The 15044-nt window shown below is 39.8% G+C and overlaps 1 protein-coding gene and 1 long non-coding RNA gene across 3 annotated transcripts in view; one reads left to right on the top strand and one right to left on the bottom strand.

Moving 5' to 3' along the window:
* GTF2A1 (general transcription factor IIA subunit 1) overlaps positions 1-681 on the bottom strand; it is a 40058-nt gene extending 39377 nt beyond the window's left edge. For both annotated transcript variants that reach the window (XM_040225984.1, XM_040225985.1), the window contains exon 1: positions 195-681. In XM_040225984.1, coding sequence (XP_040081918.1) covers positions 195-224 — 30 coding nt within the window. In that variant the 5' untranslated portion in view covers positions 225-681. The remainder of the gene's footprint in view (positions 1-194) is intronic.
* LOC120852653 overlaps positions 1-15044 on the top strand; it is a 44362-nt gene that overhangs the window by 1092 nt on the left and 28226 nt on the right. The window lies entirely within an intron of this gene.

Below are 15044 nucleotides of genomic sequence, written 5' to 3'. Positions count from 1 at the left end.
CGGCGCCCGCCCCCCACCACCCCCCGCGCCCCGCCGCCCCGGCCCGCGCCGCCCGAGGCGGGAAGCGGCGGCCGCGCGCGGGCGGCTGAGGAGAGTCGAGGCCGGGGAGTCGCCGCCGTCCCCGCCCCCGCCCGGTCCGGCCGTTGCTCGCCGCCTGAACGAAGCCCCCGCCGGCCACCGAACCACGTCCTTACCACGGTGTTTGTATTTGCCGAGTTCGCCATTTCCACACACAACACAAACAAGAGTGGGGGGGGCCACCCCGAGGAAACAAGATGAAAACAAAACGAAAGAGGAAAAAAAAAAAACACTCGAGGGTGACCCAAGCCACCGCAAAACTGAGGGGAAAATCTTTCAAACAAAATCGGATCCTGACGGAGGAGAGGGGAGCGGCGAAAGGAGGAAGGGGAGGACGAAGGGAGGGGGAGTCCTCCCGGAGCTAAAAAAACTCAAGAATCGCCCTTTAAAAAAAAAAAAAAAAGGCCACGACCCTTCAGGGGTCCCGGGGGGCGTTGCCCGCTCCCCACCCCCGCGCCAAGGAGGGAAACCACCACCAGTCGCCGCTCCCCGCGCCGCCGCCGCCACCGGCTGCAGCTCCAGCCGTCCGGTCCGCCCGCTTCTCCCCTTTATATAGTGAGCCAACGAGCTGCGCGAGCCGTCGCCGCCGCCGCCGCCGCCGAGAGACAGGGCGGAGGGGGGGAGGGAGGGGCGGAAAGGGCGGGGGCAGCGGTGGGCGGGGCCGAGCGCGAGAACACCGCGAGAGCCGCGTGCGCAGGCGCGCCGGGGCGGAGGCCGCCGCAGGCCGCGTTGTCGAGCCCTGTGGAGGGCGTCGTGAGGGGCGGGGCCGACTTAAAGTTGTGAAGAAGACCCGCCGCCTCCCCAAGTCTCGCGTGATCACGTGGTCGGCACCCAGGCGGAAGTCTCGGGCAGCTGCTTCGAGATAGTGAAGTAAAGTGAGGTGGTTCAGTCGTGTCCGTATCTTTGCGACCCGGTGGACTGTAAGCCCACCAGGCGCCTCAGTCCGTGGATTTTACGGGCAAGAATGCTGGAGTGGGTTGCCATTTCCTTCTCCGGCTTCGGGATATAGGGGCTCGCTAACCGTTGCCGGAGAAAAGGCGGGAGTGCTGTTAACCCTGGAGTCCAGAGCTAGCTGGGGGACCGCCTCCTGAGGGGCGTCTATACGCCGTCCGGCGCTGGAGGGGCTCGAAGATGTGGAAGGGGCAGTGGCCGTCTGCCCACTAGGCATGGCCGCGGAGGAGAGCCGGTCACGTGCCCCGCCGCGTCGCCCGCGCGCGCTCGGACCGTGGGCAGAGGTTCAAATGCGGAGTCATCTCTGAAGAGGAGCTCATCTCAGATAACTACGTTAGGAGGCGTGGGCACCTCTCGCCTGGCCTGAGTCTTTAGCTTGCAGAATTGTACCGAGTTCCTAAAAGGGATGAAAGCTGATTTACCACACCACCCCCCTCCCCACCTTAACACATTCCGGAATCAATGACACCTGAAGCCAGATGAGTTGTCTCCACGGGTACATCCTCTGGGTTTCAAGTTTCCCAAAGGTCCGGGCCCTACTATCCCACGTACTTTAAATGACTTCTCAAAGCAGTGGAAAAAGCCACCCCCTCCCTCTCCAACCCGAAACGGATCACCGGGATTATGACTGCACAAGTCCCACCAGTTTTTAAAAACGTTGCCCCAGTTGTGACTCCACGTGGCCAAGGCATATTAACATCTGAAATACTGGGCCTCTGATCCCCAGTAACTGATAGAGCCTGTTGCTGCTAAAGAGCGGGCAGAAAATGTTCTTGTCTTGGGGTGCAGCTCAATAGACATTTGACCTACTCTGTGGAAGCTAATCACCGGCCTTTATAGCAGCATTTCACACAACAGAGAATGTTCTATGTTTTAAAAGGTGGAACTTAACAGTACCTAATTTTTTTGTCCATAGGGAATTTCCAGAGACACGGAATGTAGTCTGGACAAATGAAGGAGTTTATCCTCAAAAGGCAAAGCAAAACAAGATGTCAAAGTTATATAGTCTCTAAGGCCATATTGGAGGAACATCACTTGCTTCTCAGTTCCCTGCAGAGTTGCTTGTTTGGGAGCATCATAAGGAAAAAAATAAATCACAGAAAATGATAGTTTTCTTTATGTTGTTCAGCCACTCAGTTGTGTCTGACTCTTTGCAACCCCATGGATTTTGGCACATCCTTCATCTCCTGGAGCTTGCTCAAACTCATGTCCATTGAGTCGGTGACATCGTCCCCTTCTACTGCCTTCCATCTTTGCCAGCATCAGAGTCTTTTGCAATGAATTGGCTCTTCGCATCAGGTGGCCAAAGGGTTGGAGTTTCAGCTTCAGCATCAGTCCTTCCAGTGAATATTTAGGGTTGATTTCCTTTAGTGTTCTTTATACATTATATAAAATTATGATTCTGTCACCATTTGTAGTTCATTTAAATGTCAGGTGACCTTTAACGGGAAAAGTTAATACTAACCAATACTTTCCATTTCTATTTTAAGAAGACTTGCTGGTGCCTTATATAATACTGTGTTTGCCTGTGGAATCCCTCACTTTTCACCTCATTTTCGTTATTGCTTCATGTTCTTGAAAGATAAGTGTTCTGCAATTAAAATTAAGATCATTGCAGACAGGGCATGGGGAAGAATTTATGAGATTTATTTGCCACAGAATTATTCCTTAAAGGAATTGATGACAGTTGTTCTCTGACTGGATCTGACCTGTAAAATAATAGAATACAGTGACTGGATTAAAAAGGCGGAAAACTGAGTCCAGGCCTCCATTTAAGACCTTCAGATTCCCTGGAGGCTCTGCATCAACCTCCTTTTACATACTCTACATTACAATAATACCTTGATTCATATTTACCCAAGTGTCTCAGTGGTAAAGAATCTTGCTGCCAATGCAGGAGATGAGCGTTTGGTCCCTGGTTGGGAAGATCCCCTGGAGAAGGGCACGGCAATCCACTCCAGCATTCTTGCCTGAAAAGTTCCACAGACGGAGGAGCCTGGCGGGCTATCATCCATGACTTTGCACAGAGTGGAAGGCAACTGAGCATGGCACACTTCACCACTGCTCCTCTCCCATGACTAGCATCTAAGAAACCATCATGGATTCCATTCCAATTAATTGCTTTCCAGTATTCATTTAGCTATAATATGCCTTCAATCACAATAGGTATACGTCAGCTAGTTTAATTCTGAAAAAGACGTTTTCTGATCTTGCGCTAAAATGGTAGTCTGAGTAATTTGGAGGTCACAGCTCTCGACTTTGCAAAACTGAAAATTTGTGAACAGAAAACGTCCCATGTAAAACTGGGGTTACCATCATATTTCAGTTGCTTTTATCTAAACTTTTTCTTTGAAAGTTATGACCAACCTAGATAACATATTCAAAAGCAGAGACATTACTTTGCCAACAAAGGTCCGTCTAGTCAAGGCTATGGTTTTTCCAGTGGTCATGTATGGATGTGAGAGTTGGACTGTGAAGAAAGCTGAATGCTGAATTGATGCTTTTGAACTGTGGTGTTGGAGAAGACTCTTGAGAGTCCCCTGGACTCTCAAGGAGATCCAACCAGTCCATTCTGAAGGAGATCAACCCTGGGATTTCTTTGGAAGGAATGATGCTAAAACTGAAACTCCAGTACTTTGGCCACCTCATGCGAAGAGTTGACTCATTGGAGAAGACTCTGATGCTGGGAGGGATTGGGGGCAGGAGGAGGGGACAACAGAGGTGAGATGGCTGGATGGCATCACTGACTAGTTGGACGTGACTCTGAGTGAACTCCTGGAGTTGGTGATGGACAGGGAAGCCTGGCGTGCTGCAATTTATGGGGTCGCAAAGAGTCGGACACAACTGAGCGACTGAACTAAACTGAAACTTTTTCTTTATATATGAAAGCTTAAATAACTTTTCTAATTTTATCATCTCCTTATACCATGTATGAAACACTTATATTGGATTTTCACTGTGTGAGTTCATACTTTATAGCAGTCATATAATTAGTAACCTAGTAGTGCTCTCTTGCCTCTAAATGAATCTTTTTTTAACTTCAAAATATTTTATGTTAGAGAATAAAAACTTATTTATTTCTTTTAATATTAATATCTGCTTAACACTGAGTAATTGTCAAAGAAAGAAAAGGAAAAACTCAATACCTAAATTTTAATATACCATGAACAGAGTGACACCAAACTTTAGTGTGTCCAAGCATTTAAATGTTTTACTGTCCAAATGACTATTAAGCAACAATACCAAGGAAGAAGAAAATCTAAGAAGACTACTCATTGGCTTAAAGTAAAATATCATTTTGTAATTTCCCTTTAGCCTATATCTTCTTAAATAATGATAAATGAATAAATAAAGCAAACGATGTATATAGGCATCATGCAACTCATATATGTGCACTAGTGTCGGTTTCTTTTGTGGGATACAGAAGTTGAGAGGAAAGATCTTATATCTCAAACTTGCTAATCCTAATGAAAGTCTTATTGTAAAATATACTGCATATTACAGCATATTTCATACCTTGAAATACTACATATTTCAAGGTATGAAAAGCACTGATATATTTCAGTCCTACCAAATAAAAGTATATTCTGGTTTCACCTAATTTTTATTTGAGGTATAGTTGATTTATGATATTGTGTTAGTTTCAGGTATACATCAAAGTGATTCAGTTATATATGTGTATTTTTTTACAGGATTTTTTTTCTATTATAGGTTATTATATTGAATATAGTTCCCTGTGCTATACAGTAAATCCTTGTTGCTTATCTATTGTATGTGTAGTAGTTTGTATCTGTCAATTCCATACTGCTAATTTATGCCTCGACCCTCCCTTTCCCTCTTGGTAGCCCTAGTTTGATTTCTGTATTTGTGAATCTGTTTTTGTTTTGTTAGGTTCATTTGGATTTTTTTTTGAGATCCCACATGTAAGTGATATCATATAAGACTTCCTTTTCTTCATCTTGCTTACTTTACTAAGTATAATATTCTCTAGATCCATCTATGTTATTGAAAATGGTGATATTTCATTCTTTTTTAAGACTGACTAATATTCAGTGATATATATACACACACGTGAACACACACACACCACAAATATATACCACATCTTCTGAAGGCAGTCATTGGTTGGTGGGCACTTGGATTGTTTCCATGTCTTGGCTTTGTAAATAGTGCTGCTATGAACATTAGGGTGCATGTATCTTTTCAAATTAGAGTTTTCATCTTTTCTAGGCATATATCCAGGAGTTGGATTGCTGGGTCATATGGTAGCCTATTTTTAGTTTTGTCAGGATCTTCCATATTGTTTTTTATATTCCTACCAACAATATAAGAGGGTTCCCTTTCTCCACACCCTCTCCAGCATTTATTATTTGTAGATTTTTGATGATAGACATTTTGACCTGTGTGAGATGATACCTCACAGTGGTTTTGGTTCACATTTCTCTAATAATTTCGTATTTTCTTTGGTCATCTGATGCGAAGGACTGATTCATTGGAAAAGACCCTGATGCTGGGAAGGATTGAAGGCAGGAAGAGAAGGGGATGACAGAGGATGAGATGGTTGGATGGCATCACTGACTCAATGGACATGAATTTGAGCAAGCTCCAGGAGTTGGTGATGGACAGGGAAGCCTGGCATGCTGCAGTCCATGGGGTTGCAAAGAGTTGGACATGACTGAGCAATTGAACTGACTGTCTCATAATTAGCAATGTTGAACATCTTTTCATCTGCCTGTTAGCCATCTGTATGTCTTTGGACAAATATCTAGGCCTTCTGCCCATTTTTTGACTGGATTGTTTCAATATTGGGTTATATGAGCTGTGTGTATATTTTGAATATTAGCTCCTTGTTGAGTGTGTTGTTTGCAAATATTTTCTCCCATTCTGTAGGTTGTCTTTTCACTTTGTCTCTGATTTCCATTGCTATGTAAAAGCTTTTCAGTTTCATTAGGTCTGATTTGTTTATCTTAGCTGTTACTTGTTTGGCCTTGGGAGACTGATCTAAGAAGATATTGTTACTATTTATGTTTGAGGATGTTTTGTCTGTGTTCTCTTCTGTGAGTTTTATGGTGGCATGTCTTATATTTAGGTCTTTAAGCCATTTTGAGCTTATTTTTGTATATGGTGTGGAGGAGTGTTATGGTTTCATTGATTTACGTATCACTGTTCTGCTTGCCCAGCACCACTTGTTGAAGAGATTATCTTTTCTCCATGTTATGTTCTTTAATATTCTTTTTTGTAGATTAATTGACTGTAGTTGTGTGGGTTTATTTCTGGGCTGTCTATTCTGTTCCATTGTCTGTTTTTTGTACCAGTACCATACTGCTTTGATACTCTAGCTTTGTAGTATTGTCAGGATTATTTTGGTAGTTCTTGGTCTTTTGTCATTCCATGTAAATTTTAGGATTATTTATTCTAGTTCTGTGAAAAATATCTTGGGTATTTTGATAGTGATTGCATTAAATCTGTAGATTGCTTTGTTTAGTATGATTATTTTAACAGTGTTAATTCTTTCAATGTAATAACATGGGATATCTTTTCATTTCTCTGAGTGATCTTAAGTTTCTTTTATCAGTGTCTTATAGTTTTTACACATAGCCACCTCCTTAGTTAAGTGTATTCCTAAATACTTTTTGATGTAATTTTTAACAGGATTGTTTTCTTACTTTATTTTTCTGATATGTAATTGTTAGTACAAAGAAATGCAAATGCTCTCTGTTTATTAATTTTGCATTCTGCTACCTTGTTGAATTCACTTATTCTAATAGTTTTTGTGTGGAAGTTTTAGGATTCTTATATAGACTATCTTGTCTTCTGCAAATAGTGACAGTTTTATCTCTTCCAGTCTAATTTGGATGCCTTTATTTCTTTTTTTTTTTGTCTGATTTCTGTGGCTAGGACTTCCAATATTATGTTGAATAGAGGTAATGAGAGTGGGCATCCTTGTCTTGTTCCTGAATTTAGTGGGAAAGCTTCCAGGATTTCATCATTAAATATTCTGTTGGCTGTGGATTTGTCATAAATAACTTTTATTAATGGCTTCCCTGGTGGCTTAGACGGTAAAGCGTCTGTCTACAATGTGGGAGACCTGGGTTCCATCCCTGGGTTGGGAAGATCCCCTGGAGAAGGAAATGGCAATCCACTCCAATACTATTGCCTGGAAAATCTCATGGACAGAGGAGCCTGGTAGGCTACAGTCCATGTGGTCGCAAACAGTCAGACACAACTGAGTGATTTATTATGTTGATATATGTTACCTCTCTACCCACTTTGGTGAGTTTTTATCATTAGTGAATGCTGAATTTTGTCAGATGGTTGCTCTGTGTTTATTGAGATAATCATGTGGTTTTTGTCTTTCCGTTTGTTAATGTGAAGTATCACATTGATTGAACTGCACATGTTGAACCATCCTGGTAACCATGGAATGAATCCAACTTGATCATGCTGTATGACCCTTTTTATATATTGTTGCATTTTAGATTTGCTAATATTTGGTTGAGGAATATTGCATCTATATTCATCAAAGATATTGTGTAATTTTCTTTTATTGTAATGTCTTTGTCTAGTTTTGGTATTGGGGTGATAGTGGCTTCATAGAGTAAATTTAAAGAGTGTTCCCGCTTTCTCAGTTTTTTGAAATAGTTTGAGAATGATAAATATAAGTGCTTTTCTGTTTGGTAAAATATGCCACTGAAGCTGTCTGGTCCTGGGTTTTTGTTTGTAGGGAGTTTTGTTGTTTGTTTTTTTACACATTCTATTTCACTCATAGTGATCATTCTGTTCAATTATGTTTCCTCTTGACTCAATTTTGGCAAGCTGTATCTTTCTAGAAACTTGTCCATTTCTTTATGTCCACTTCTAGAAATTTGTCCATTTGTTTTGTCCAACTTGTTGGCATATGACTGTTTATAGTAATCCTTTTTTTAAAAAAATTCTGTGGTACCAGTTGTTATTTCTCCTTTATTTCTTAGTTTATTTGGGTCCCCTCTCTTTTCTTCTTGGTGATCCTTGCTAGAGGTTTGTTGATAATTTTTATCTTTTTTTTAAAAAGTGGTTTTATTGACCTTTTCTATCTTCCAATGGTTTTATTGATCTATCTCTATTTTATTTATTTTCTCTCTGATCTTTGTTATTTCCTTCCTTATGCTGACTTTAAGGTTTGTTCTTTTTCTAATTCTTTTAGGTGGTAGATTTAGTTGTTTATTTGAGATTTTTATTTGTTTCTTGGGGAAGGCCTGTATTGCTATGAACTCCCCTCTTAGTACTGCTTTTGTTGAGTACCATAGCTTTTGTAAGCTTGTGGTTTTATTCTTGTTTGTCTTGAGGTATTTTATGAATTCATATTTTGTCCCATCATTGACTCATCTGTTTTTTAGTAGCATACTGTTTAGTCTCTATGTGTTTGTTCTTTCCCTGTTTTTCCTTTTGTGGTTGATTTCTAGTATCATAACATTGTAGTCAGAAAAGATGTTTGAAATAATTTCTAACCTCTTAAATTTGTTGAGGCTTGTTTTGTGACCTAGTATGTGGTCTGTCTTAGAGAATGTTCCGTGTGTGCTTGAAAAGAATGTGTATTCTGGGTTTTGGAGGAATAGTGTTCTATAGATATCAATGGAGTCCAGCATTTTCTGTCAAGATGATTTGTCCATTGATGTATGTCAGTGGCATATTAAAGTCTCCTACTATTATTGTATTCCTATCAATTTCTCCCTTTAGGTCTGTTAGTATTTGTTTTATATATTTAGGTGCTGCTATATTGGGTGCATATATGTTAACAAGTATAATATCCTCTTCTTGTATAGATCTCCCTTTATCATTATATGTCATTATATAATGTCCTTTAAAACTCAGCATTCAGGAAACTAAGATCATGACATCTGGTCCCTTCACTTCATGGCAAATAGATGGGTAAACGGTGGAAACAGTGACAGACTTTATCTTTTGGGGCTCCAAAATCACTGCAGATGGTGACTGCAACCATAAAATTAAAAGACACTTGCTCCTTGGAAGAAAAGTTATGACCAACTTAGACAGCATATTAAAAAACAGAGACGTTACTTTGCCAACAGAGGGCCATCTAGTCAAGGCTATGGTTTTTCCAGTAGTCATGTATGGATGTGAGAGTTGGACTATAAAGAAAGCTGAGTGCCAAAGAATTGATGCTTTTGAACTGTGATGTTAGAGAAGACTCTTGAGAGTCCCTTGGACTGCAAGGAGATCCAACCAGTCCATCCTAAAGGAAATCAGTCCTGCATAGTCATTGGAAGGACTGATGCTGAAGCTGAAACTCCAATACTTTGGCAACCTGATGCAAAGAACTGACTCATTTGAAAAGACCCTGATGCTGGGAAAGATTGAAGGCAGGTGGAGAAAGGGACAACAGAGGATGAGATGGTTGGATGGCATCACCGACTCAATGGACATGAGTTTAGGTAAACTCTGGGAGTTGGTGATAGGGAGGCCTGGCGTGCTGCAGTCCATGGGGGTCGCAAAGAGTCAGACATGACTGAGTGACTGAGCTGAACTGAAATAAATGTCCTTCTCTGCTTTCTTTTATGTCCTTTGTTTTAAAGTCAGTTTTTGCTGATATGAGTATTGCTACCCATTCCACCCCAATTTCTGTTTCCATGTGCTTGAAATATCTTTTTCCATCTCAATATTTTTAGTCTCTGTGTTTTTCACCCCAAAATGAGTCTCTTGTAGGCAGCACATTGTAGGTTCTTGTTTAATCCAATATGCCACTCTCTGTCTCTTGATCAGAGCATTTAGTCCATTGACATTTAAAGTAATTATTGATAGTATGTGCTTACAACCATTTTAAACCTTGTTTTCCAGTTGTTTATGTTCTTCTTTGTTCATTTCTTCTTTTTGTTCTTCTTTGATAGCCTGGTGATTTTCTTTTATAGTATGCTTGAGTTCTGGTGTGTGTGTGTGTGTGTGTGTGTGTGTGTGTGTGTGTGTGTGTGAATCTGTTGCATGTTTTTGATTTGTGGTTACCATGATGTTCAAGTCTGTTGACCCATAACTATATCTGCTTGCCTGATGATAAGTTCAAACACATTCTAAAAGACCTGGATTTTTATGCTTCCCTTCCCCACATTTTGTGATTTTGATGTCTAATTTTACATGTTTATGCTTAGCCTTGTGCTGAATGATTAACACAACCCTTTTCTGTTGGCTGTAGTTATAATCACTTTTACCAAAATTTTTATATTTTTGCCTTTTTTATTGGACTGTTCCCTTTCCAAAAGATTATTGTTTCTTTTCTATTTAAAGGAGACCTTTCACTATTTATCTTAGGGTTGGTTTATGTGTGTGAGTGTGCTCAGTCATGTCCAACTCTTTGCAACCCTATGGACTGTAGCTTGCCAGGCTCCTCTGTCCATGGAGTTTTCCAGGGAAAAATGCTGGAGTAGGTTGCCATTTCCTCCTCCAGGGGATCTTTCCGACCAAAGGATCAAACCCATGTGTCTAGCATTGGCGTTGGCAGATGGATTCTTTACCACTAGTGCCACTGGGGAAGCCCAGGGTTGGTTTAGTATTGGTGAATTCTTTTCATTTTTGCTTGTCTGAGAAACTCTTTCTCTCTCTATTCTAAATTCTTCTGTTTTAAATATTTTGAGTCATAGAGTAGTCTAGGTTGCAGATTTTTCCCTTTCAGGACTTCAGCTATATAATGCCCCTCCATTCTGGCCTGCAGAGTTTCTTCAGAGAAGGTTTCACCCAATTTTTAGGCTTTTACCAAAAAAAAAAAAATGTTGATTTTCACATGCAGTAATTTTTGATCCAGTGTATAAGACGAAATTGGCTGACCACGCAAATCATTTCTGTTCATGTTCTCTTCCTCCCTTCTCAGTTATAGTTTGAAATTGCTATTCTGTTCCTTAAAACAGCAAACTAAACTGCAGTTTCTGTATACCAAAATATAAAGTAGTCTGTGGCTTAGCAAAAATGAATTAAATTAGTTTAGCAGAGTACAGAGTCTTTGTGGAATCAGGCTTGACTGTCATTATTGTATGACCTTCTGCAGTAACTAAGCCTCTCTGTATTGTTAAGACCACCACAAATGAATTTTGGGAAGATCAAAGGTACTAGGAAGTGCTTTAATAAGTATTTGGTGGCAAGTAATTTATTATTATTACTAATTATTTATTAGTATTATATTATTACTAATTATTAATAAGTAATTTATTAATTATGGTAAGTATACAACAGCTATATCAATGACGTCCAAACAGGTGGAATGTCTCTAACTCAGCTGTAGAACACTACCATTAGATTTTAATAATGATGCCAATGGTCAATGATTACTTTTCTACAAAAACTTTGGCAAAGCTTTAGTATTTCAAGTGGTGAATACAAAACGTAATTATGTGCTATCATGAGTTTAAAGTTAAGGTGAATGATAATTTATTGGTTGAATTCATCAAATTGCTTAGTTACTCATGTATCCAATTATATATAGCAAAGTTACTTGTGAACTTGCCCATTTACAGTCTTAGGTTTAGGACTCTGACCCACAGCTATATGGCAAAAATATGGAAAGATGTATATGCAGGAATATTCATTGTGAGATTCATTGTAAACTGAGAGAATGGAAATACCCAACATGTGCATATAAGGAGATTGGTTGGATGAGCAGTAGATTACTGTGCATTATGACAAGAAATGAGGAATATCTCTATGTACCACTGTGGAATGATCTTTGGGATATAGTGTTGAGTGAAAATAGGAAAGTATTCTTTGTATGCTACCTTTTAAGAAATAACCATAAAATATGCACATATATGTTTGTTTATATTAAAAATTAGAAAGGGAAAGATAAACCATAATTTTTTAAAAATAAAGTTACTTATAAGAATAATGAGAAAATAGTGTATAGAGGACAGGAATAGAAGCTGGCTTATACAAATATACTGAATTATTTAGATTTGACTCTGGAAACAAATATTTTACTTATAAAGCAAAATTAACTTTTGAGAAAAATCCCAAAATTGAAAATAAAATGAAGCAGATTAACAGAATGTTCCCTAACACAGGGAAGAACTTTTTCAAGTGACTTTAAAAACACAGTAGTTAGACTGTATATCTGCAGTGGGATATCCTCTAAGGACAAACGATTATTTTCACTTTTCTTAGTAGTTTTATTGGTGGTAGTAATGCTGTATATATACTCTTTTTTCAATGTGATGTATAAGATAAAGAAAATGAGTACTTTATATGATGTTCTAATTAAAGAGGAGAGTGAAAAAGTTGGCTTAAAACTCAACATTCAGAAAACTAAGAACATGGCATCTAGTCTCATCACTTCATGGCAAATAGATGGGGAAACAGTGGAAACAGTGAGAGACTATTTTGTGGGGGCTCCAAAATCACTGTAGATGGTGACTGCAGCCATGAAATTAAAAGACGCTTGGTCCTTGGAAGAAAAGCTATGACCAACCTAGACAGCATATTAAAAAGCAGAGACACTTTGCCAACAAAGGTCAGTCTAGTCAAAGCTATGGTTTTTCCAGTAGTCATGTGCGGATGTGAGAGTTGGACTATAAAGAAAACTGAGTGCCGAAGAATTGATGCTTTTGAACTGTGGTGTTGGAGAAGACTCTTGAGGGTCCCTTGGACTGCAAGGAGATCCAACCTGTCCATCCTAAAGGAAATCATTGAATATTTATTGGAAGGACTGATGCTGAAGCTGAAACTCCAATACTTTGGCCACCTAATGCAAAGCACGGACTCATTGGAAAAGACCTTGATGCTGGGAAAGATTGAAGGCAGGAGGAGAAGGGGATGAATGAGGATGAGATGGTTGGATGGCACCACTGACTCGACAGACATGAGTTTGAGCATGCTCCGGGAGTTGATGATGGACATGGAAGCCTGGAATGCTGCAGCCTATGGGGTCGCAAAGAGTTGGACATGACTGAGTGACTAAACTGAACTGAACTGAATTATGCCATCCCAAACATTCTTGAGAAGCTGCATTCCCAACATAGGAGAGATTTAGATTTAAGATAGAAGAGGCTGAGTAAAAATTCTATAGTCCTGAATTTGAAATAGAGGTATCATGAGGTATTTTGTCTTAAATTTTTCTCCCTGGCTCTGAAAAAGTCTAGAAATAATAACCAAGCCAGTAGCAATGAGTACACCTAGTACCTAGATACTTCGAGTTTTCCTTGGAGAAATATCTTACTCTGATTCTAGGTCAAGAGCAGGAAATGTCTTTTTTTTTTTTTTAAAGCAACTAAAACCCCAATTCAGTATATTTTAACTTATATACATAGTTCTGAAAAAGCCTAGACATTTCACTTGTGATCACCCTGGTATACATGAGCACTTCTAGCTCCAGATTATAATCTTGCAGTACCATTTTCCACTAAGAGGAATCAGAACTGCTTGAAAATAGTTCTGACTCCAGGACCGGGGCAAGAAAAATACTAATTTTAACCAAATGAAATTGCCTTATTGCCACGTGAGTGTGTGGGTACTCAGTTTTGTTGGACTCTGTAACCCCATGGAACTTTAGCCCGCCAGGCTCCTCTTTCCATGGGATTTTCCAGGCAAGAATACTGGAGTGGGTTGCCTTTTCCCCAAGGGGATCTTCCTGACCCAGGGGTCAAACCTGTCTCTTGTGTCTCCTGCATTGGCAGGCAGATTCTTTACCACTGAGCCACCTGGAAAGTTCTTCTAGTATTGCCCTACTTAATACAGAATGAACCTGGAATATCTCTTCATACAGCTAGCACTGAAGTATATTAGTTCTCTAGAGCTGTTGTAATAAAATAGTGCAAACTGAGTGACTTAAAGCAACAGAAATGTATTGCCTCATAGTTCTGGAAGCTTTAAGTCTAAAATCTAGGAGTCAGCAGGGCCATGCCCTGTTTGACACTCTGGTTAGAATCTTTCCTTGCCTCCTCCCAGCTTCTGGTTGTGGCTAGCAACCCCTGGAATTCCTTGTATCAATAAGATAGTTCTTGCATCAAGTTGAACTCCATCAAATATTTATATTTGTTCATTTATAATGCTGCTTTAAAAAATGAAAATTCTGATTGGTCACCATTGGAGAATGGTAGGGAAACAATTCATCATCTTGAAGATTGGTAAATAAAAATAGTCAAGCATTTCCAGCCTTTCCTATGAACTGTACACCAAGTATCAAATAGTAGATGTCCTGGTTTGACTGGTAGCCCTCCCAAAAGATATGTCCATGTTCTAATCCTTATGTTTATGTTACCTTATTTGGAAAAAGGGTCTTTGAAGGTATAATTAAATTAAGGATTTTGTGATGAGATCATTACCATGGTACACCCTAAATTCACTGCCAAGTGTCTTTATAAGGGACAGAGAAATGAACAAACAGGAGAGGAAGAGGAAATGTAACCACAGTGGAAGAAATTGGAGCAGGACAGCAACAAGGAATGCCAACAGCTAACAGGAGTTGGAAGAGACAAAGAATAGATTTCTCCCTTAGAGCCTCTCTGGAGGAAGTATGTCACTGCCAACATTTTTGTTTTGGACTTCTGGCCTCCAGAACTATGAGAATAAATTTCTGTTGTTTTTAAGCCACCAAGTTTGTGGTTATTACAAAAGCCTCAGGAAACCAGTACAGTAAATAAGAGGATGTTTCTCTTTAAAGAAGTAGCTAATAAGCGAATAAAGAATCATAGAATATCACCATTTCCCAAACTCTAATGAATTAAGAGATAGAGAAATTAAGCACTGACATCTGCCAGCATCATAAAAAGGGAAATACCTTGACATTGTGTCCTTCTTTTTTAAAAAAATTAAGTATTTATTTATTTGATGGCTCCGGCTCTTAATTGCGGCATGTGGGATCTAGTTTCCTGACCAGGGATCAAACCCAGGCCCCTGCACTGGGAGTGCAGAGTCTTAGCCAGTGGGCTACCAGGGAGATCCCTGTCCTTTTTTAAAAGTTTTTAAAAACTTTTTATCTCAGATATTATGTGCTTCTTGAAGAACATACTACCACCTATAAAGTAGTCTTACTCACACTCCTA

The sequence above is a fragment of the Oryx dammah genome, unplaced genomic scaffold, assembly GCF_014754425.2.
Source record: "Oryx dammah isolate SB20612 unplaced genomic scaffold, SCBI_Odam_1.1 HiC_scaffold_26, whole genome shotgun sequence".
NCBI classification, from domain to species: domain Eukaryota; kingdom Metazoa; phylum Chordata; class Mammalia; order Artiodactyla; family Bovidae; genus Oryx; species Oryx dammah.
This window is presented reverse-complemented; position numbering and strand designations above follow the sequence as displayed.